We start from the raw sequence: 23,960 nt of genomic DNA, 5'->3' as shown, positions 1-23,960 counted from the left end.
CATCTGGGAGGGCTGACCTGGATCCAGCAGCAGGTGTTCCAACAACAGGCAAGGCCAAGGTGAGGAATCCAAGTCAGCTGACATTCAGAAATTCCGGCAAACTGTTGCCAGTGGGGACATCTGCCAGCTGGGGACCTGTGATCTAATCCACATGAGATGAGGTAGAAAGAACATGGGGTTTGGAGTCAGAAAAGTCCTGCTTGGTTGTGTGATATTAGTATGTCTGACAATCTCTCTGAGCTTTAGTTATTTCTTTGGAAAAGTGGGGATAATGATATCTCTCAGCGTCGTGGTGGGCGTGGGGAAAGTCATGGATGAGGAAGGGCGTTTCAAACCATGAAGAGCTGTTACCATGCAGTCTTGGTCATTGACTGGAGTTCACTGGGAGGCCTCCACTCCTGTAATAAGGCTGGGGTGAGAGAGCCCTAGAAGACTGAAGGAGTGGGGGCAGTGTGTGTGTGTGTGTGTGTGTGTGTGTGTGTGTGTGTGACTGAGATAGAGACTCTGACCAAGGGACATGACAAGTGGAAGCTACAGTGGTGGGGAGCTCAGTGTATCAGTCAGTTTCTGCTGTGTAACAAACCATCCCACAATTTAGTGGCTCTAAACAGTCATGATTCATTTCTCATGATTTTTTTGGATGGTTTGGGCGGTTTTTCGGGTCTGGGCTGGTGAGCAGGGTGGTTCTCATTGACACATCTGGTGTCTCGGCTGGGAAGGCTGCAGTGTCTAGGATGGTGTGGTCTCTTACCGTCTAGGAGGGGGCCCAGGTTTCTTCCATTGGCAGTCTCAGCAGCAAGGGAGGACAAGTCCCAAGTCCCAAGCACTTTCCAAGCCTCTGCTTGTGTCACATTTGCTAATGTCCCACCAACCAAAGGAAATCCCATCATCAAATCCAGATTGCAGAGTGGCTTTCCTTTCTGGCACACCACTCTCTGGGACTTCTTTCAGCTTTTTGAGCTATTTAATTATAAGCATAGACTCCAAATGTGAATTCCCCGTCTTCTGCCAAGATCAGAGATGTCAGAGTGTGAGGGTGGAGGGGAAAAACTCTCAGAGAAATGACTGCGTGACGTTTCTGCTTTTGCAATCTGCTTCCGGACCAGTGGCTGACAGATCAGGGTTCATGTACCAGGTGCACCCGTAGCTAACTGTGTACTTGGCCCGACTTCTGGTCTGTCATAAGCTTGAGCCCCTGCTGTGCTGAAATGATTATCAGGGCAGAATTCAGCAAATGGTTAGCACAGAAATTCAAAACCACTTTCCTGGTGGTGGAGTCTGGTGCCTCTCATACTGCATGTACTAGGTGTGCGTGTACCAGGAACACGCATTCTGGGGTATGCCCAGGGGTGTCTGGGGGGCTCAGTTGATTGGGTGTCCAACTTCGACTCCGCTTATGATCTCACAGTTCGTGGGTTCGAGCCCCGTGTCAGGTCTGACAGGTCAGAGTGTGGAGCCTGGGGCCTGCTTCGGATTCTGTGTCTCCCTCTCTCTCTCTGCCCCTCCCCTGATCACACTCTCTCTCTCTGTCTTTCAAAAATAAATAAATTGTTTTAAAAAGAAACAAAAACAAAACAACAGGTGCCCAGATGGTGTCACCACAGCTGGGGAGGCGCCCAGCAAACCTTGGCTGGAGTCCCAGATGTGCACCGATGAGTTGTGCAGGAATTCATTTCACCCACGCAAGCCTCAGATAATGGCCTTGGGACTCCTAATCTCACCGGGTCGTTGTGACATTTAAATGAGATATTTTGCAAATGTGCTGCTTTACCCTTGAACCTACATATGCCCCACGGCCCAGCAATTTTGTTCCCGGGAGAAGCTCTTACACGTACTCCAGGTACAGACTGGAAGGTTCATAGCAGCGCTGTTCACCTGGCAAAGGCCTGAAATAACCCAGGAGCTTCCCCAGGAGAGGACATGAATCCAATGTGGCATATTCGCAGGATGGAATATACTATAGTGGTTAAAATGAACCTCTGTCATGTGAGGAAAAAAGGGAATGAATTACAGAAGAATATTATTATGTGAAAAATAAGTGAAACAAAGAGATAAAATGTTATCTCTTAATATGAAACATGAGAGTCCATTTTAGCAAAAGAATAACAGATAAAAAATTAGTAGGTAAAATAATTTTTCACTTAATAATGTTAAGTGAAAAAAATAGGTCCCCCAGGAACTACCTATCGCATAATTCCCCCTTGAAAAAGAAGGTAAAAATCATTAGAAATGATATTAATTCTAGGAATATGTATAATGCATAGAGACAATGAAACCATGCAGCGGGAAGGCGGGGCAAGATGATCTCGGGGATCAAGATGGCGGTTTCTGGGAGGGGGATGCGTGGGTGGGCCACGTGGTTAGACGTAGGCTATTGTCAGGATTCTCATCTATGGTTGGAGTGTGGGTTCTTAGATCCTTGTTCTATTACCACAAAAATGTCTAATTCAGTGCCAACTCAAGTGAAAGGAGCCATGCACAAACCAAACATAATGAGAACATGTCACCGAGCAAGGATAGGATTGATCCAATTCTGAGTTTTCAAAGTCCCAGAAAAGCGTGTTGTAAATTATGGTACCCGCTAGGTCTTCTCAGCGCTCGTCACCCAGCTGTTTAGACCACTCTGCTGTAGTGTTTCCTTTGTACTTGAATGATTAAATGTGTAAAGTTTCCTCTGGGCAGTGAAGGCTGAGCTTGGAGAGCTGTGCTTTTTTATCTGTGGGTAAGACGCCCAGCGCAGCCATAGGGATGATGAACGGACCAGCCTGCAGGGGGGTGTCATTAAGTGAGGGATGGCAGGTAAGTGGCTTGGGAGGGGTGCTGGCTTCCAGCTCGGCGAGTGAGGGCTCCTGGGAATGTGTTCTCCCTTGCTAAGCTGAAAAGAGAGACCTGCCAAGGTGGTCATTGTGAGATGGTTGCATGCCTGAGTGCCACTTTTCATTTTTTTAAACATTTTTTAAACGTTTATTTTTTGAGAGACAGAGAACAAGCAGGGGAGGGGCAGAGAGAGAGAGAGAGAGACACAGAATCTGAAGACAGGCTCCAGGCTCTGAGTGAGCTGTCAGCACAGAGCCCGACGTGGGGCTCGAACCCACCAACTGTGAGATCATGACCTGAGCCGAAGTTGGACACTTAACCGGCTGAGCCACCCAGGCACCCCATGCTCATTCTTGAAATAACAGTTCCTGGGCCCTGGACTCCAGGCACTGCTCTAGTCGCTGGTATCAGAGTGGGAAAGCTTGGTGGGCTGTGATGAGCTAAATGACAGGAGCACATAGATTTTGGTGGAACCTTCAGAGATGTGTCTCTAGCGCCTGAGGAACATCAAGGAACATCAAGGCCAAAGTAGTTTCTTTCCTTTTTTTTTTTTTAATGTTTATTTATTTTTGAGAGAGAGGGAGGGAGAGAGAATGCACAGGGTGGCGAGGAGGCAGAGGGAGGGAGAGAGAGAATCCCAAGCAGACTTCATGCTCAGTAAGGAGCCCCATGAGGGGACTTGAACCCATGACCATGAGATTAAGACTTGAGCTGAAATCCAGAGTTGATAGCTTAGCCAACTGTGCCACCCAGGCACCCCAAGGCACTCAGTTTCTGAGTGCTACTCCTTTGCTCCTTCAATTGTCTGCTTCCCCAGTGCGGGAACTTTCTGCCTGGCCAGGCTGTGGGAGTCTGTCTGAAATACTTCCCACCTGCCAGAGGCCAGTTTAAGTGACTGTGAGACTAACGTGCCTCCCCCTGTGGGATGCTGTTCCCTTGGCCTATTTGGGGAAGAGAAGATAGAAAGGGGCTAGCGTTTACTGAGCACCCGCTGTGTGCCGGGCCCTGTGTGCCCCTCCCTGAATCCTCAGTATCCCTACAAGGTGTTCTTAAAATCTCCTTTATGGGCCTGAAAAATATGTCTCCTGAATGTGCATCACGCATTGCTACGCATCAACATGTAACAACTCACGACTAATCCTGCTTTATCCGTACCTCCACCTACATCCCTCTCTCCTGAATGATTTTGAAGCAAATCTCAGATGTAATTCTATCTGTATTTCGGTATATAACTAAAAGATATAAAGATTCTTAAAAAAATAATCGCACTACTGTTATCACACCTAGAAAATTAGACAATACTTTTCCTATGGATTTAAAAAAGAAATTTAAACATTTATTTATTTCTGAGAGATAGCGAGACAGAGCATGAGTGGGGGAAGGGCAGAGAGACAGAGAGGGAGACAAAGAATCCGAAGCAGGCTGCAGGCTCTGAGCTGTCAGCACAGAGCCCGAGTGGGGCTTAAACTCACAGACCGTGGGATCATGACCTGAGCCGAAGTCGGACGCTTAACTGACTGAGCCACCCAAGCGCCCCCCGGCTATGGATTTTTAATAAATGGTATTGGAATACCTGGATTGTCATTTGGAAAGATATTCAAACGGAGCCATTCTTACATCATACATCAGAATAAACTCAAAGCAGAGATTTTGAGTGAGTAGATTGGAGATCTAAATGTGAAAAATAAACCACACATATCCTAGATGAAAACATGGATCTGTGTGTGGGGAAAGCCCTCCTTCCAAACTATGCCTTATCATTCAGATGCATGTATTAATAAACTTAACTACATTAAAAATTTTTTGCATTGACAAAAAACTGTCAGCAGAATTAAAAGACAATGACCAACTGGAGGAAACTATCTGCAAGAGATATCACAGATGAGTGGCTTCTCTTTCCAACATGGAACACGTGTGAAAAATGGGACAAAGAAAAAAACCAAGACCTGATAGGAAAATTGGCAGAAAACGTGAACGATTTACAGAAAAAAATAAAGAGACAGCCTTTGAGCATATGGGGAGGTGCTCGGCTTCACTCCCTAAGCAAAATGCAAATCAAGTCCCACTGAGAGGTGGCTTCTCAGCCATGTGATTGGCAGACACGCAACGGTTTGATCACATACTCTGGTCACGGCTTCTGGCTTCCGGGAAGTCTCTCATCCAAAGCTGGTGAGAGGACAAAGCGGCCCAAGCCCCATGGAGGGGGGGTTGTCAATATCTAACAAAACCGCAGTGTAGCTACTGCTTGATCCAGAAATTTACATGGAAGGCTTCTCTACGGATAGACAACAGCTGTGCCCGGGTATTCACTGCAGCTTTATTTGCACAAGTAAAATATTAGAAATAATCTAAATACCCATGAGATTGGTTGAATACATTATGGTACTTCAGTCCTGCAGTGAGTCAAATACAGTAATTAAAAAATATATATAATAATAATAAAGGAAGATCATAGCAGCATAGAGTGATTTCCAAGGTATCGTGTTAAGTAAAAAGCCAAACAGGAAACAAAGCCAATTAAAAAAAAAATAAAGGAATCAAAGAGTGTTTGTGTATAGGGTTCTACCTTTTATGTAAAAAAGAAAGAGAAATATTTACTTATTTTTGTGAAAAGAAGTAAGGGGCTCGAACCAGGAGATCATGACCTGAGCTGAAGTCGGACACTCAACCAACTGAGCCACACTGAGACGCCCCTGAGTTTACTTTCTATATAGATTTAAAATGATCTTTCTGAGAGAGGGAGGGAGGGAGTGGCAGAGGGAGAGAGAGAAAGAGAGAGGGAGAATCCCAAGCAGGCTCCAGACTCAACATGGAGCCTGACGTGAAGCTCCATCCCAGGACCATGAGATCATGACCTGAACCGAAATCAAGACTTGGATGCTCAACCGACGAGCCACCCAGATGCCCCTAGATTTAAAATTTGAACCATGTAAATGTTGTAAATATTCCAAAAATACAAGTAAATTTAAAAGAATGGAAAACAGGAAACTCTGAAATGAAGTGCAGATCAGTGAGTCTGTTCACATGTTAAATTGTTAGCATAACTATACAGAAAAGGGAATTAATTCTAGTAACGTTTGCTCACAGTATTCTGACTATGATATATTCTAAGGGAGATATATTCTAAGCCTGTACTATTTACTATGGTAGCCACTAGCCACATGTGAGTATTTATTTAAATACTTAAATGAAAATGAAAACACTTAAATAAACTGCACAGCTGATGCAGAATTAAAAATTCAGCTTCTCAGTCACACCAGTCACATTGCTCAGTGGCCACACGTGGCTGCCATATTGGACATCTATCGATATAGAACATCTCCCTAATGCTGTAAGCGCTTTTCAGCTATTCTGAGGACAAAAGGAACTGCAGATAAATCCTGACTTTTACTTAATTTTGTGATAGGTAGTCACAGTAGTTTAGGATTTTTAAAATCTTTTCAAATATTAAAGGATGGAACCGAGAAGTAAATATATTCATATTTTTGGAAAATAAGTTCTCCCTGAAGGAGAAGGGAGGCACAGATACGGAATGGGAGCAGAGGAGGAAACTTTTGCAGAGTTAGATTTTAATTGGAACTCTCAATGTCGACTCATGGTCACTAAAGAAGTGGCGTGCCAGAGGCAATGAGCACTGAGTGCCCAGATCTTGGCTTCTAAGTACCATTCCCTGCCACAAGGAATCCAAGTTCCTTGGAGAAATTGTGGAGCCCAGATCTGGGGTAGGGAAAGTACAAGTTGAGCCCGTGGCAGAAGGAAGAAGGTGCTCAAGGACTGATGGGAACGTGTCAAAAGGACTCAGGTGTGTTTGGAGCTCCCGCTGGACAAGTTTGGGATGAACGGACACAAGGATAGTGATGTTGGTGGGTTAGAACAGAGAATAAAAAGAATCCATGGTGATACAGAGAGGGGAGTTGAGGGGAAAGAGAGGTGGGGAGGGAGGGAAAAAGGACAAGTTCTTTCTCATAGTAGAATGCCACCTGATAAATGTAGAAGGAATAACAGACTTAGAAAATAGTCACACGGTCTCAATGTGTGAGAAAGACACAAGATTGCTTATGTAGAACTCTTGCCAAAAATGATTAACCTGAGTCTAATCATGGCGTAACAATCAGAAAAATCCAGTTGTGGGGCATTTTACAAACTACTTGCCTGAACTTAAAAATGTCCTGAGAGACCAGAAGTTACTGGGATCCGGTCTAGATCAAAGGGAAGTAGAAAGATATGACAACCAAGTGTAACACATGGTCCTTGAGGAGATTGTTGATCGGAAAAAACAAAAACAAACCCCCAAAACTAGAAGGGATATTTTTGGGACACTAGCCAGTATTTAAATAGAGACTGTCTATTAGATGATATCACATCAGTGTGTCAATGTTGAACTTCTTCCATGTGGCAACGGTTTATGTAGCTGATCTCCTATTTGTTCTTAGGTGATGTATGGTGAATTATTCCAGGGTGAAGTGACTTAGATCTATTTTGCAAATGGTTCAAAGAGAAAAAAAAGTCTTCCTTTATAGCCCTGAAATGAGACTCCTTACTTCCTGACCCAACTAACATAACTCTCCTTGCTGGGCTGGTCACTGGTAAAAGTTTCCTTTCCCCTTTTTGGAACACTTCGTCCTGGAGCCCAGAATCAGTAAAGCAATAAGTAGGTGCAAGGTCCTCTCCTGGTGCCACGTGCATTTGGCCCTTGAGCAGCATGGGTCTGAACTGTGCAAGTTCACTTGTCTGTGGACTTCTCTCAATAAATAAAGTTCAGTACTGTAAATATGTTTTCTCTTCCTTATGACTTTCTTAGCATTTTCTTTTCCCTTGCTTACTTCATTGTAGAGTACAGTATATAATAATGTAACATAGAAAATATGTGTTAACCAACTCTTTTTTTTTTTTTTTGAGAGAGAGAGGTGGGGGAACACTCACATAAGCAGAGGAGAGGCAGTGGGAGAGGGAGAGAGAGAATTCCAAAAAGGCCCCACATCCAGCGCAGAGCCTGACATAGGGGCTTGATCCCACGAACTTGAGACCATGATCTGAGCTAAAATCAAGAGTCAGGCACTCCACCGACTGAGCCACGCAGGGGCCCCAACCAACTCTGTTATCCATAAGGCTTATAGTCAATAGTAGTCTATTAGTAATTAAGTCTTCATGGAGTAAAAAGTTATACGTGGATTTTTGACTGTGCTGCGGTTGGGGTGGCAAACCTCGTGTTGTTCAAGGTCAGTTGTACTAATTAATTTCTTGTCCCCTCCCTCACCGGGAGCATGAGGCTAAAGGCCTGGAGACCCAAGTTCGGGTCACTGTGACCTTGAGCAAGTTACTCCACCTCCCTGGCTTCTTCATCTCTGGCTACGGGATGTCCAAGACCATGCTGTCCGGTAGAAGAAGCTGTCCTTGAACTCACATGCTTATAGGGTCCTGGGGGGCTGGAGACCACTTGATAAGTTTAACGACCCTCTGTGGCAAACGGATGGGAATGATAGTTTATCCTTTGTACTCTCCCTTCCCTACATTGGGCCCTAGTCACCATTTTGGGAAGAGAAAGAAGGCAAGGAGTGCCTGCATACGTGGGAGTGAGTGTGCTCCCGGGTGGGTGCGAGAGGGTCTGAAGCTGAAGGTCAGAAGCAATGAGGGCGGAGTCTGAAGTCAAGATTTGAGCTGACGGGGGACAGTGTGTGGTAGCCCCGGGTTCTTGGGGAGAGCCTCCGGTGTCACCCGCTCCGCCCTCACCCACCAGGCCCACGAGCGGCTGGAGGAGACCAAGCTGGAGGCCGTGCGGGACAACAATCTGGAGCTGGTGCAGGAGATCCTTCGGGACCTAGCACAGCTGGCAGAGCAGAGCAGCACCGCCGCGGAGCTGGCGCGCATCCTCCAGGAGCCTCACTTCCAGGTTCCGGCCCGGGGGCGTGGCGTGGGGCGTGGCTGGGGCGTGGCTGGGGCGGCCGCTTCGAGAGAGACTGGCGGGGAGTTAGCGCCACCGGGCACTGTACCATGATCCCCTCTTTCCACCACCTCTCCAGTCCCTCCTGGAGACACACGACTCTGTGGCCTCGAAGACCTATGAGACCCCCCCGCCCAGCCCTGGCCTGGACCCCACCTTCAGCAACCAGCCGGTGCCTCCCGATGCGGTGCGCATGGTGGGCATCCGCAAGACCGCTGGAGAGCATCTGGTGAGGCCGTAGGGCAGGGCCGCGGGCGGGAGCAGGAGGGGGCGGAGAGGAAGCAGTGGGTGCCCAGATCTGGCCCTGAGAGGGCTGAAGGGGAAGACGGCACCAGCTTTGCTCAGGGCCGGGCCCATGCAGTCCCAGGAGACCGCAGCCACTGTGCATCTGAGCTGCACACATACATGTGCTAGGCCCTCTCCCCTCTGCCCCCCTTCCCTCCATGAGTGCCCCTGTACGTGAAGGATTTGGGCAGAAAAATGGAAGAGGAGGGCCCTGTGAGTCTGGGGTGGAAGGGGTGAGGATGGGAATAGAGGGGCTGTGAGGAAACCCATTTGAAGATCCTGACTTGGAGCAGCTGGGGTCCTCATCAGACCGCCCTCCACCCTCCCACCCCCCAGGGAGTGACCTTCCGTGTGGAGGGCGGCGAGTTGGTGATAGCACGAATTCTGCACGGGGGCATGGTGGCTCAGCAAGGCCTGCTGCACGTGGGCGACATCATCAAGGAGGTGAACGGGCAGCCCGTGGGCAGCGACCCCCGAGCGCTGCAGGAGCTCCTGCGCAGTGCCAGCGGCAGCGTCGTCCTCAAGATCCTGCCCAGCTACCAGGAGCCCCATCTGCCCCGCCAGGTAGGCCCCTCCGCCCCCCCCGCCCCCCCCAGCCCACGGCCCAAGGGACAGCCCTGGGCTCCCAGCTGCCAGGGTCACAGGCAGGAGTGGGAGTCTCCATCTCCAGCACATTGGTCTGAGTCTTGGGCACTCATATGCAGGTGCAAGGGACACGTGCGCTTAAGGCCTGGGGTAGGCAAATAGGCACCTGTATTGATCGATGCAGCCCCGGGCCTGTGTGTACCATGTGCGTACATGCGGGTTATCGAGTTGCCAGGTGGCCTGTACTACTGCCTCCTGGTTGGTGGATGGTGGGGATCTGGCTGCTTTGTCCACTTTCTCCTGTCAGCTCTCTAGCCGTCTACCAGAGCCCCCTGTTCCAAGGGGCAGCTGTGGGTGGACTGAAGGATCCCTTACCTGGTGATCCTGCCTCCTCCTCAGTGGGTGGGTTCATGGCCCCAGGCCCTCCAGAGGCCCCATCAGTCCTTTTGTTCTAGATGCAAAGGGAGGCTGGTACAGGGAGGTGGCCAGGGGGGCCTGGGGGCATCATGCCCCTACTAAAGGGGCCATGCCAGAGACTCTGTCTTCACCTTTGCCAGGATGTGGGGAATATTGTGGACTGTGTGACACTCCCCCCACCCCCACCCTCAGAGAGGGAAGCGGCAGGGGGTGGGGGGGGTGTTGGTCTGAGAAGGATTCTGACCTCCAGCCTTCCCTTTTGCCTTGACCCTTCTCTGATCTTGGGTCCAGGTATTTGTGAAATGCCACTTTGACTATGACCCTGCAAGAGACAGTCTCATCCCCTGCAAGGAAGCTGGCCTGCGCTTCAACGCCGCGGACTTGCTGCAGATTGTAAACCAGGACGATGCTAACTGGTGGCAGGTGAGCCCTCTGGTCTGTCCATCCATCTCTCCGGGTATGGGGTGGGGGTGGAGAGCGGAGGGCCCCCGGAGGTGTCTTCTCACTCAGCCAGATCTTTCCCCCTTGTCTATCTCAGGCATGCCATGTAGAAGGGGGCAGCGCGGGGCTTATCCCCAGCCAACTGCTGGAGGAGAAGCGGAAGGCCTTTGTCAAACGGGATCTGGAGCTGACACCCACCTCAGGTATGAGGGTCCTCCCACCCCCACCCACGCAGCCTCATAATCCCTAATCTGAGATCTGACTCAAGCCTGCCTGGCCTCACTCGTCCATCTCCCTGTGCCCAGGGACCCTATGTGGCAGCCTTTCAGGAAAGAAAAAGAAGCGAATGATGTATTTGACCACCAAGAATGCAGGTGGGTGTTGGAGGTCCCCTTCCCCGTCCTCCTCTAAGATGGCATGCCCCCTCCCACCCCCACCAGTGACTTGTTGGTGCTGATGCTGCGAGTCCCGTCCTCAGTACCTGTCCAGTCTTTCTCTGCTGCACCCTGGCCCCAGTCTTCTTGTCCTTGGCCTAGCCTGTAGCCTGAGGCGCGCCTTCACCTTGTGTTCAGAGTTTGACCGCCATGAGCTGCTCATTTATGAGGAGGTGGCCCGCATGCCCCCCTTCCGCCGGAAAACCCTAGTGCTCATTGGAGCGCAGGGTGTCGGCCGTCGCAGCCTGAAGAACAAGCTCATCATGTGGGATCCAGATCGCTATGGAACCACCGTGCCCTGTGAGTGGGAGCTGGACCCTGGTGGGTGGAGGGCAGGGGGCAGGAGCTGCCCTGCGGGCGGGCATCTGCATGGGCACTAAGTCAAGCTGTGCTTTTGGGTGAGGCGTGGGGACGTGCGCCCTCTGCAGGTTTTCTGGGGAACTGCAGGCCGAAGAGGGGTCGGGAAGCGGTCCTTTGAACCTGTGGCCTGGGTGGGCTGGGCAGACCTCGCCTTTCTGCCTTTCCGTCTCTCATGTCTCACTTACTAGAAGCCCAGCTGGGAACCCATGTGAAACAGGGCTGTGTGTGGCCTTGTGGAAGACGGGGCTTCTTGGTGACAGAACCAGCTGGAGTGGTGAGGGCCCCTGGTTCCTGGAGGCAGGAACCTGAGAGCGGACCCCAGATCTTTTTGACCTTGGTGTGTGGCTTTGGGGTGCACATCGCCCTCTCCGGGCCTCAGCCCCCATCTGTGAGCACTAGGTTGGAGCAGTGAACTCTGAAGTTCCTCTCACTGTGGGAGTCTCGAATTCGTGTGTGGCAGTGGTGACAGTGAGGGTGCTGTGTGGGGGCGGCAGCAGCGCTCTGAAGGCGGAGGGAGGCCGCACGTGTGTCCGAAGTGGCACAGCCTGCCTGTGGTCACTCGGCCCCTCCTTCCCCCTAGACACGTCCCGGCGACCCAAGGACTCCGAACGCGAAGGCCAGGGCTACAGCTTTGTGTCCCGTGGGGAGATGGAGGCCGACATCCGCGCCGGGCGCTACCTGGAACATGGCGAGTACGAGGGCAACCTGTATGGCACGCGCATCGACTCCATCCGGGGCGTGGTCGCCTCCGGCAAAGTGTGCGTGCTGGACGTCAACCCCCAGGTACCGCCCCCGGCTGCCCAGTATCCCCACCCTCCGCCGAGCTGGGTACTCTGCTGCGGTCCAGCACTCCCCATTTACTTCCAGGCACTGGTCTCCCAAGCACCCCCAACTCCGGCTAGGGACCCAGCCCACCTAGAATCTCTTTCTCACCCTCCTAGCTCGCCCCCCCCACCCCAAGCTTCTTCCAGTTTCCTGGTCCCCAGCCTTTTGCCACCTGCCAGCTGTTCCTCTCCCATCCATCTCTAGGTGCCATTTCCCCACCCTCCCAGGGACCTGTCCCTCCAGCTACCCTCCTCCACCTTCCAGGATACCCACGGGGACCTACTCCCCCACCCACTTCTTTTCCTGCAGGCGGTGAAAGTGCTGAGAACAGCTGAGTTTGTCCCTTACGTGGTTTTCATTGAGGCCCCCGACTATGAGACCCTCCGGGCTATGAACAGGGCTGCACTGGAGAGTGGGGTATCCACTAAGCAGCTTACGGTGAGGGCTCTAGGGTGCAGTGGGAGGGGTCTGGTGGCTGCCTGGGGGGAAGGCAGGCTGGAGCTGATGAGGAGAAGGTGGTGTTGGGGAAGGGGAGAGGGCGCCGCCCAGGATATCAGGGAGGTTGGATTCCTGACTCCCACTTTATAGGTATGGAAACAAAGATATGAGCAAGGAAGTGAAGTGCCCCAGAGTCTCATAGAGTCAGCGATACAGCTAGCCTGGGGTGCGGGAGCTTTTGCCAGGCCTGCCACTCAGTGCATGGTCTGGGGACAGAGTGGGTAAGGGAGCCCAGAGGGCCAATGGGCGATCTATAGGCAGAAGTGGGCCAGGCATTATTTACAGCTGGAGGGAAAAGCTGAAAGGAAGGAGGGGGCTGGAGGCTGGAAAAGGATGGCTGGAGGGATGAGTTAGCATCAGGGAGGAAACTGGAAGGAGAGGCTTCAAGTCAGCGGTTACAGGACACCAGGGCGCTGGCCTCTGTGCCCCTTGGAGCAGCCTTCTCCCGAGGTAGGGTTTGCGGGACTCTGAGCTCAGGGGTCCATCTGCTGGCCAGGTCTGGTATTGCAGTCCTCAGCCCCCTTGTCAGAGCCCGGCTCAGGCCCGGGAGAGGCTGTCTGGGCTGGGCTCCCCTCTAAGGTCCTCTGGCCACAAACATAGCCAGCTGCAGCCACTGGGACAAAGCTGGGCCAGCCCTAGAACTTCCACCTCTGCTTATTTAAGTCAGTATTCAAAGTTTTCTTCCCACCCCTACTCTGCCAGCTGGCCAGCTTTAATTAGGTGTGGGATAGCCGTGGCCCCGGGGGCCCTGTGGATGGCCTTAGTAGTGGCGTGCATGGCAGGTGCATCTCAGGTGCCTTGTCACACTGGAGGGACCCCTGACTTTGGCGTTAGGCAGATCCTGTGCAGCCACTGGCTGGCTGGGTGACTTCTTTGTACCCCAATGTTCTCTGTTGGAAAGGAGGAATCATTAGTCCTGCTTTGCAGAGCTGTCTCAAAGATTATGTGTGTTGCAAAGCAGTTAGTGCCACGCTCAACACTTACTAAAGGTTATTTCCTTCCTTCCTTCTTTTCACCCATTTGTCTGTCCATGGCTGCAGGAGAGCCACCTTGAGACCTGCGGTGGCCCCTTGCTCCCTGGCCATGGAGTCTGTACCTGATATGGTGGGGCTCTGGGCAGGGGGATAGATAGGGGAGGCCGTAGATTCTCCGTGATGATGCGGGGGGGACTGGGGGACACTGATGGCTGGGAGGTCCCCTTGTGCCAGCAGGAGGCAGACCTGAGGAGGACAGTGGAAGAGAGCAGCCGCATCCAGAGGGGCTATGGGCACTACTTCGACCTCAGCCTGGTCAACACTAACCTGGAGAGGACCTTTCGTGAGCTCCAGGTGGCCATGGAGAAGCTGCGGACGGAGCCCCAGTGGGTGCCTGTCAGCTGGGTGTACTGAGCCTGTTCATGTGGACCTCACCCCTCTGGTTGTGACCCAGAACCCCGAATCCATCCCCCTCCCCAGCCATGATCCTTAGCTCGATTCCCTGGCGGTCTGGCTCTCCCTGGGCGATGGCTCCTAGCGGGGCCCTAATCTGGCTTCAGCACAGAGGCATGTACTGCCAAGGAGATGGGTGTTCATGAGGTACCTCTGTGCCCAGGTGCTGCCCGCTCCCCACACCCACTGGCCACCAGATATCCCTCTCTGAGGGCCAGGCTGTGCCCAGGAGTGTGTCAGAGTCACTTCCCTAGTGCTCAGTCCGGAGAAGAGAAAAGCTGCTTTGGGACCACCGATCAGGGTCAGGTCCGTCTGTTCACCACGCACCTCTCTCCAGTTCTCCTTGGGCTGGCCACGCCCATTCCTGGGCTCCTCCCACCTCTCACCCCTGTGGCCTAGGAGCCGGGCCTTGGGCTCTTTCCAGACCAGGGAGTGCAGGTCCTGGCAGCCAGGCAGTCCAGGGCAGTGGTGCCATCCTGGTGCCATCCTGAAGGCTGGAGGAGCCCGAGCTTGAACCAGCAGGGCCGTCCCAGCTCCCTGGAATGGGGTGGAGTCCCACAAGCGGACTCCGCCCTATCCTTCCCTCATCCACAGCTTTTCACTGCCGAAGTCTCTCCACAGACTTCTCCAATGTGCCCCTGACAGATCAGCTCTGCTCCCCGCCCCTACCCCCTCCACCCCCCTTGCAGGGCAAGGCCAGCAGGCATGGGCGGGCTCAAATGGGGTAGGGGTGGACTGACTGCAAAGCCGATCACTGGGAGCCTTTACTACTGATCATGGCCCATGGTGGGGCACCTCTGGGCTCCCTGTTCAAGACCGTTGTCCATTTCACCCCTCTGGTGGGGTCCTGGGGCGGCTGAGGATGGGTGCTGAGGGGACCTGTGAGCAGGCTGTGGAGACATGGGCTCAGAGGAGGACATTTGTGCTCTAGCCAGCTTCTTGCTGAACAACTCCAGCGGGCGCTATCCACACTGTCTCAGCGCAGCTTCTGTTCCTCACGCTGCGGCACCCTGTCTGTGTTTGTGCCACTGGTGTGTGTATCAGTGTTGGGTTTTGGAGAAGAGAAGCAAACGGTTGTTTGGCTTGGGAGGTCACTTTTTGGGGCCCTTTGGGGGGACCCCATCAGCTCCCATTTCTTATGAGACTCTTGTCCCAGATTCCAGACTCTTGGTCCTCCCCAGATGTTTCCCCCACCTGTCCTATTGTCCCCCTGTCCTAAAAGCCATCCTCTGTCCTTGGGGAAGGCAAATTGTGTAAAATAGGAAAATCCCTTTTAAGAAAAGAATGTCGTCCTAGACTTCCCCAGGTGTCTGTCCCTCATCCTTCTCTGTGACCCTGCCTGGGGTCAGCCCGTCCTTGCCCAGGACCACGCCATCGCCCCCACCGCGACCCCCACTGCCCGCCAGCGGACTTCCCCATTCTCCGGAGTATCTGATCAGCCTTCGTTGCACGTTCAGTCCAAGCTGGCCCCTGAACCACTGTGTGCCCATTTCCTAGGGAAGGGGAGGGAGAAGAGACAGAATATTTATTACAAAGTTAGAAATATATTTATTATATTAGGGATCTCATTTGCATTTGCATCAGATATGCAAATGAGATGTAAAGGTCAAGCCTGCTCCCATCTCATTTGCATAGCTCTGCATTCACTATGCAGTCACCTTTATACTCAGCTTTTCCCCTTTAGCCAGTGTTCTTTTTATCCTCACCTCCGCTCCCCCTCACATAACCCTTACCCACAGCCCAAGGGGACCAGGAGTGGGAGGAAGACTGGTCGGGGCTCTCCTGCTGGCTGGCCCGAGGCAATCACTGGTATCCTTTGCTAGTTCCCACCTCCCCTGGAGGACTTAGGAGTGGGGGCAGCCTAAGATCTGCTGGTGCAAACCCTCCCCGCCTTGGTTAACCTCCAAAGTGGCTGATGGAGAGACCATACTCCGATGGGAGTGGAGGGAGGCTGGCATGGGGGGGGGGCGAGCGCCTTGCTGGAGCGTTGGCACTTGGCCCCTTAGGGCAGATCTCCCGTGTTGATGCCGTTTTGCCCCCTTCACCTCTAGTGATGCCTGGTGGCTGAGCCTGGTCCCTCCTCTCCTGTCTTCATCCCTCCCTGAACTGCGTCGTCTCTCCCCTGCCCACGCCCCCCTGCCCCACCCCTGGCCCAGGGCTGGGTTGGAACAGGTGTGTGCCCACCACTTCACCTCTCTCCCTCCCTGGACGCTTGTGTTTGAGACACCTCAGGATGAGGACTCTGTCCCCCACTGTCCCCACTCGGTGCCAGCCCGATTGCACCCCTCTCCTCTCCCTCAGTCAATTCTTGAGCTTTTGCTCTGACTTGTTTTCTTTCTTTTCCTTTGATTAAATGTGAAAACAAAGGCTTCTGGACTCTGTCTGTCTCTGGTTGGGGCTCAGTGGATGGCTTCGGGACAGGGTGAGGGTGGGGAACCCAGCACGGATGATTCTGGAGTGGAAGTTGGAGTGAATTGTCTTGTGTCCTGTGACATCTTCTAAAAATTCTCATTCCACCATTCCATCTTGCCCCATCCCCAGAAAATGCTTGTTCTAAATGGCCGTAGCCAGGAGTCTGTGAACATTCACGGGTGCCAGGAGACCCAGGAACTCCATGGCTAATCCATTTCACGTCACCCAGAACTTGCTGTGTGGGGCAGGTCCCTGTACCCCTTAGGCTCGTTCTCTGTGACAGTGGCACTGACTTCCCCAGTGCTGATGCTAGGATTAGTTCTAGGTGCTTGGCCATACATACCATAGAGAGCTGGTTGAAATGTCACCCAGATGTCACCATGGGTGTGTGTGTGTGTGTGTGTGTGTGTGTGTGTGTGTGTGTTTGTGAGTGAAATCCTTCAGGGTTAAGGCATCAGCCTTCTTTCCCAGCTTGAATTCTTCAGGGGAGCCCAGAATTGTCACTGAGGAGTCTCCACAGGAGACTCTAGCTCTTCCCTTCTCCCTGTCACAACCAAATGTGGAACCCGCTCTCTTCCTTTGATTTCCCCAAAGCCTCCACTCACACAGGGCAAGCGCGGGGCCGACTTCACTAGTGGTTTGGAGGCAAACCCAGGGGCTTATGTCTTCCACGTAACAGCTCTGATGAGAGTTTAGAGATGAATCTTAAATACCCCAACTCTGATGTTCCCTGCTCATTCCCAGCACATAGAATATTTTTCTGGTCAACCTTTGTCTTTGGGCTCCCCTGCCTCCCTCCGTGTTGCTGGAGCCTCTTCCTCTCATTTTTGAGCAACCTTCTTCCCATCTTCGGGGTGTCCTTGGAAAATGGATATTTCATCACCACACCTAGCAACTCCACACTTGTATTTTTGTCCTAATCCAGTGGTTCTCAATCCTGTACGTTAGAATTGCCCGAAGGGTTCAAAACAAAACAAAACAACAATTGCCTGGACCGTACTCCAGGTCAGTTAAATCGGAAGTTCTGCAAAGGCTGACTGCTGTAACGAACGCAGCTTTGATATTAATTTCTCGCTCACATCACATCGCGTGGGAATTGGGTGGCACTCCTAGCAGGGACTCAGAGATCCAGCCTCGTTCCATTTTTGACCCCATCATCTTTACAAAACAGGCTCCACAGATGTCATGGAAGAAAAATAAAGTGTAGCATATGACGAAGGAATTTTATTGGCCAGGCCAGCCTGCCCACATCCATTGGCCAGAATCTCATCATGGGGCCCTGGATTATTGGAAAGGAGCCTGGGAAATGTAGTTTTTCTTGGTACTCAGGAAGAGAAACAAGGTCTGTCCAGTCTCTGCCAGGCTGGGTGTGGAGTCTGGGAAGCCCTAAGTTTTAAAAGCTCCCCAAGGGATTCTAATGTGCGGCCAAGTTGGCCAATGACCGCTCACCTATTTTCGCCATAACCTTGGGAGTTGAGGAAATCTTTTAGCCTCGAATTGGCATCAAGGTATTTTCCTAATAAAGATAGTTGAATTTCTTCTTTTTAATGTTTATTTTTGAGAGAGAGAGAGAGGTAGGGAGAGAAAGAGAGAGCGAGACAGAGCATGAGCAGGGGAGGGGCAGCGAGAGAGGAAAACACAGCATCTAACGCAGGCTCCAGGCTCTGAGCTGTAAGCACAGAGCCTGGTGTGGGGCTCAAACTCTCCAACTGTGAGATCATGACCTGAGCTGAAGTTGGATGCTCAATCAACTGAGCCACTTAGGCGCCCCAAGATAGCTGAATTTCTAAAAGGAACTCTGCTACCATTTTAAAAATTATTTTTCCCTCCTGGCACAGTAGCCTATGGTTAGTAGACCAAAACGGATTCTTATCATATTACAGTTGGGAAACTAACCTAGAGAGGTGATGGGCTTTGTCCAATGTCAAGCAGAAAGTCATTGGTGGAGCTGGAACCAGACCCCTGGACTCCTGGTTCTCAGGCGGGGCTTTCTTCCCAGTGTTCTTTCCCAAAGATGGAGGCAGATTGGTAGAGTCCAGGGTGGGGTGCGCTTGGTGGAGGAGGAATATGAGATAGGAAAGGGAACCGTGAGGGTTAGGTGTGGGCTTCCCATCCCCGGATTTCTAGACACCCAGGCATGCCGGGTGGTGAGGGTGCCCACAGTCTAAAGTTCACCCAGCCCTGGCCCCTCCTCCCTCAGGACTGGGTTTAGTGGTGACCCCACGGTCCTGGGAGAGACTGAGCAGGTGTGCAGGGAGCAGGGAGAACTTCTAGCTCGTTCCCTTCATCTATTTATCTAATCTAATTGTGAAGGGCAGCGTTTGTGGGGACTTGGGGCAGGCTGTAGGGACGGCGTGCTGCCAGGACGGAGGGACACGGTTGCATTGGCTGCGAAGCTGCGAGGCGTGGGGCCGCAGCCCGGCCGGCCCCTGGGGATGCGGCACAGAGGCGGCAGGAGCTCTCTTCACAGGTTTAAATCCACAGGTGCCCTGCGTTTTGTTGCTTGCTTTGCATTGGGGTTGCTACTGCGAACAGGGTCTTCCTTTTCTTAAAAACTTTTTAACGTTTATTTATTTTTGAGAGAGAGACACACAGAGTGTGAGCGGGGGAGGGTCAGAGAGAGTGGCAGACACAGAATCAGAAGCAGGCTCCAGGCTCTGAGCTAGCTGTCAGCACAGAGCTTGACACGGGGTTTGAACCCAGAACCATGAGATGGTGACCTGAGCTGAAGTCGGCCGCTTAACCATTTGAGCCACCCAGGCGCCCCATAGGGTCTTTCTTTTCAATTACCTCTTCTAATAAATCGCCCAGCTCCTTAAAAAATTATGGCATGGGGCGCTTGCGTGGCTCAGTCGGTTAAGCATCAGACTTCAGTTCAGGTCATGATCTCACAGTGCATGAGTTCAAGCCCCACATCTGGCTCTCTGCTGTCAGCGCAGATCCCACTTGGAATCCTCTGACTCTATGTCTCTTCCTGCCCCTCTCCTACTCACGTTCTCCCCCCTCTCAAAACTGAATAAACGTTAAAAGTTTTTTGTTTTGTTTTGTTTAAAGAAAGCACTGTTATAGGAGCGCCAAGAAGCGGGTTCGTGAGTTTCTCTCTGCCCCTCTCCCCACAAGGTAAAAGAAACTTGAAATTTTTGGTATTTTGGTTACACATGAAATTTTAAACACAGACACACGGGTGAACACCCCTTACTACAGCTGTGCCCGTGGGATGGGTCCCATCCGCTACACGGAAGTCTCCAAGTTCTTAGTCATCTCAATAACGACGGTAATGGTTACGAAATAGCAGATGGATCGCCATTTCCAGGACTCTTGTCCCGGGTAAATCAGAAAATTATTTTATGCTAAGGAACAGGGAAAAAAGCTGTTAGAAAATGAGGCTGACCCGGAGGGAGAGGCTGTGGGCCAGAAGACAAAATGGAGGATTACAGCGGGTCCTCTGGCCCCTCTGACCCCGCCTCACCAAGGGCATCGCTCGCTTGGCCGGAGTCAGGTTCATGGGAGGAGCCAAATGTCTTTGGAAAAGACCACACAGGAACCACGGTGCATTGTGGGAACCAGACGCCGCAGGTGTGAGGCGTGAGTGTGCCCCTCTGACCATCACGCCTGCCCAGGAGGGGGACGGGCCTTGTCGGCAGCATCTGGATGTTGCTTCTATTTGTATTCGCTCTTTTTTTCATTTCTGCACATCTTGGCGCAGTGCCAATTTCACAAATTACCTAAGCACTTAAAGCCCCGCCCCACCCATTCCTTCCAGAAACACATCTTCCTGTTTCTGCAGTCCCCCACAAACCTGCCTTCGCAATGTAGAGGTACAGGTACCCAGGCGCTGGTCTGGGGACCGTCTCATCTGTGATGATATGAGGAAATTAAGAACACATCAGAAAGTTTACAATTAAGCTGAATATATTTAAGTTTAAGAGTTATATTTTATTCTGCTGTGGTGATTGTGAATTGTATCTTATTATAGGCCAAGGTAAGAAATAGTTGCTTTTCTTTCTAACTTGAGTCGGATTTTCCCGAGTCTGGGCTCCTCAGAGTGGAAAGAAATGAAATCTCCCTCTTGTTTGGGAGGGCTTCCTCCCTTCCCTGAAGTCGTACAAAGACGGAAAGGACTCACCCAGCGCCTGGAAGCCGGGAATCGGGATCTGGTTCAGGCAGAGTGGTGTACAAGGCACCAGTGTGCTTTTCACTTTTAAGTATACTTTTCAATGTTTGTTTATTTTAAGAGAGAGAGAGAGAGTGAGAGGCCATAGCAACTCGAGCTGGGGGAGGGATAGAGAAAGAGGAGAGAAAGACTTCTAAGCAGGCTCTGCATTGTCAGCATGAAGCCAGATTTGGGGCTTGATCTTCCAAACTGTGAGATCATGACTGGAACCGAAATCAGGAGTCAGATGCTTAACCTTAAACGACTGAGCCACCCAGGAGTCCCACCATGAGCATAAATGGCATATTTCTATCTCCAAGGACCTTTAATATTAGACACAAAATGTAAATTAAGTATGTGCAACTATTTAATGGAATAAAAGATGGCATTACAAAAATTAACAAACAACAAGGTGCTTGTTAGGGTTGAAAGAGAATGATCCAGAACTTTTAGAAACAAAAAATACAATGATGAAAATAAAAACTAATTTTGCAGGGGAAGGGAGAGTGGTTCGCAGCCAATTAAACACAACTGAATGGAGATTAGTGAACCAGGAAGTTGCTCCCCTAGGTAGGGTGCTTGGACCCACAGCTCATCATCAGCCCTGAGGAGCTTGTTAGAAAGGTAGACTCCTAGCTCAGAGCCTGGAGCCTGCTTCCGGTTCTGTGTCTCCTTCTCTCTCTGCCCCTCCCCCTCTCATGCTCTGTCTCTCTCTGTATCAAAAATAAATAAAACATTAAAAAAAAAAAAAGAAAAGAAAAGAAAGGTAGACTCTTGGGTGCCACCTACTGGTGACCTACTGAATCAGAATCTGTCATTTAACACTATTCCTGTGATTTGTAGGCACATTCAAGTTTGAGAAGTACTAACCTAGGAGAAATTACATAGACTTCAGAACAAAGAGATAAGGAGAAGGGAGCTATGAAGGAGAGGGAAAGAGATATGGCAGCAATAAAGAAAAGGATAGAAAAATGTAACTCCGGCCTGTGGAGAGATGAAAAAGGAATGGAGTGCAGGCAATATTTGAGAAGAATTTCCTAGAACTGATGAAAGGCATGAGCTCGCATATACAAGAGTTTACACCAAACAAGAAAAACAAATAGGCCGTGGCCAGGGGTGATCCACCAAGACAAGTGGAAAAGGCAGGCTAAGAAAAAAGGCAGGTCACAACAATCAGTCTGACAGCAGGTTTTTCAAAAGCTAGAAGACAGAACCACAGTATTTTCAGAATGCTGACAGAAAACGGTAGTCAACCTCGAATTATACACCCGGCAAAATTCTTTCGAGAATGTAAATGGAAGAACTAGATTTTCAGATAAAAACATAGAGTTTGCCACAGAACTTCTTAAAAAGAAAATTTGAAACTCAAGAATCTAAGCCAGTGACGTCCATGTAAAGTAGCAATTAACAACAATGTCGGGGGGGGGGGCGGGTGGCTCGGTCAGTTAAGTGTCCAACTTCGGCTTAGGTCGCGCTCTTGCAGTTCGTGGGTTTGAGCCCCAGACTGGGCTCTGGGCAGACAGCAGAGAGTGCGCTTCGGATCCTCTGTCCCCCCACCTCCCGCCCCATCTCTGCTCTCTCCCTCTCTCTCTAAAATAAATAAAAATTTAAAACAATAACAACGTCTAGTTTGTACCATCCCACAAAGAAAACTCATGCCTTCCTGCTGAATTCTACCAAATCTATAGTAATATTCTTCATGATTAAAGTAACACCAAGGACACGATCCTGGTTTGACATTAGAAAGTCAAAGAAAAGAGTCTTTGACTCTTTTGACTAAAAAAAAAATATGATCATCTCAATAGCTGCAGAAAAATCATTGACAAAATTAATATCCATTCTTCATTAAAAGACAACAACAACAACCAAAACTCTCAGTAAACTAGAAACAGAAGAGAACCTTCCCAACCTGATACAAGATGAAATCCCTACAGATAATATCATACTTTTGGTGAGAGACCGAGTGCCTTCCCCCTAAGATCGGAGACAAGACAAGAATGTCTGCTTTCAACATCTTTTTATTTTTATTTAAAAATTTGTTTTCATGTTTACTTATTTATTTTGAGAGAGAGGGAGGGGATGAGAAGGGGAGGGGCAGGCTCCACATTGTCAGCACAGAAGCCGATGTGGGGCTCGAACCCATGAACCATGAGATCATGATCTGAGCTGAAATCAAAAGCCGGACACTTAACTAGCTGAGCCACCCAGATGTGGCTCAATATCTCTTTTTAACACTTACTAGAGGTTTTAGCTGATTCAAAAAGGCAAAAACAAAAACAAACACAAGAAAACAGAAAGAGAGAGAGAATAAGGAAGAAAGAATATGAAAAAGAATGAAGGAAAAGAAAGAAGAAAAGAGAGAGGGAGAGAGAGGAAAGAAGGAAGGAAGGAAGGAGATCCAGATTGAATGGAAGCATAATGCTCTCTATATTCATAGATGACATGATTGTGTGTGTAGAAAATTCTACGGAATCTACAAAAAAGAAAAAGATAAAAGCTATTAGAACCACTAAGTGAGTTTGGCAAAATTTCATGATATAAAATCTATACACAGAGATCAACTGTATTTCTATATATTAGCAACAAGCAACCGGAAATAAAAATTTAAAAAGCAACACTGTTTACAATAGCTTCAAAAACATAAAAAAACTTAGTGATAAATCTGGCAATACATAGTCTGGACCTACAGGCTGAAAAGTATAAAGTATTGCCAAGAGGACCTGAATAAAGTTATACTTTCCTCATGGAATGAAAATCACTTTTGTTAGGATGTCAGTTCTCCCCAAATGAAACTATGTATTTGATGCAATCCTAATAAAAATTCCAGCAAGCTTTTTTGGGGGTACAAAGGGATAAACTCCAGGGCGCTTGGGTGGCTCAGTCAGTTAAGCATCCAGCTCCTGATTTCAGCTAGGTCAGGTCTCACGGTTCCATGAGTTCGAGCCCCTGCATCAAGCTCTGCACTGTCAGAGGGTTTGCTCTCTCTCCCTCTCTCCAAATAAAAAATAAACATAATAAAAAAGGGATAAATCCATGTGATCCATTCAGGATGAGCAGACCTGCTGTTCTTGCACTAGGCTTGGGGGTGGTGGGGGAGCTCACACTCAGATCCAGCTCCAAGGTACCTCCCTCCCCCCAGCTTTAAGCGCTGGGTGCCTGTCGTTTCCACAAAGTGCCTGCTCTGGAGCTGCCTGAAAGCTCATCGTGTCCCTTCTACCTTCTCTGCTTCTGTTTTCTCTTTGCCTATGAGCCACCGCCTCCTGGACGAGCTTAGAGAAGCCTCTCCCGGGGCGCCTGCCTGGCTGAGCCCACGGAGCGCGTGACTCTTGGTCTCGCAGTTGCTGAGTCTGAGCTCCACGTTGGAC

At 50.4% G+C, this 23,960-nt stretch overlaps 1 protein-coding gene across 8 annotated transcripts in view; it reads left to right on the top strand.

Annotated features, from left to right (window-relative positions):
• The window catches only part of MPP2 (membrane palmitoylated protein 2), a 27,530-nt gene extending 11,131 nt beyond the window's left edge, over positions 1-16,399 (top strand). For all 8 annotated transcript variants that reach the window (XM_029926886.1, XM_029926885.1, XM_029926887.1 and 5 more), the window contains 10 exons: positions 8,555-8,707; positions 8,838-8,987; positions 9,380-9,607; positions 10,337-10,468; positions 10,584-10,689; positions 10,792-10,860; positions 11,059-11,220; positions 11,861-12,063; positions 12,415-12,543; positions 13,815-16,399. In XM_029926886.1, the coding sequence (XP_029782746.1) occupies positions 8,555-8,707; positions 8,838-8,987; positions 9,380-9,607; positions 10,337-10,468; positions 10,584-10,689; positions 10,792-10,860; positions 11,059-11,220; positions 11,861-12,063; positions 12,415-12,543; positions 13,815-13,991 (1,509 nt within the window). In that variant the 3' untranslated portion in view covers positions 13,992-16,399. The remainder of the gene's footprint in view (positions 1-8,554; positions 8,708-8,837; positions 8,988-9,379; positions 9,608-10,336; positions 10,469-10,583; positions 10,690-10,791; positions 10,861-11,058; positions 11,221-11,860; positions 12,064-12,414; positions 12,544-13,814) is intronic.
• Positions 16,400-23,960: the final 7,561 nt, after the last annotated feature.

This window comes from Suricata suricatta, chromosome 17 (assembly GCF_006229205.1).
Source record: "Suricata suricatta isolate VVHF042 chromosome 17, meerkat_22Aug2017_6uvM2_HiC, whole genome shotgun sequence".
In the NCBI taxonomy this organism is placed as follows: domain Eukaryota; kingdom Metazoa; phylum Chordata; class Mammalia; order Carnivora; family Herpestidae; genus Suricata; species Suricata suricatta.
The sequence above is the reverse complement of the archived record's forward strand: the minus strand, read 5'-3'. Positions and strand labels throughout refer to the sequence as shown.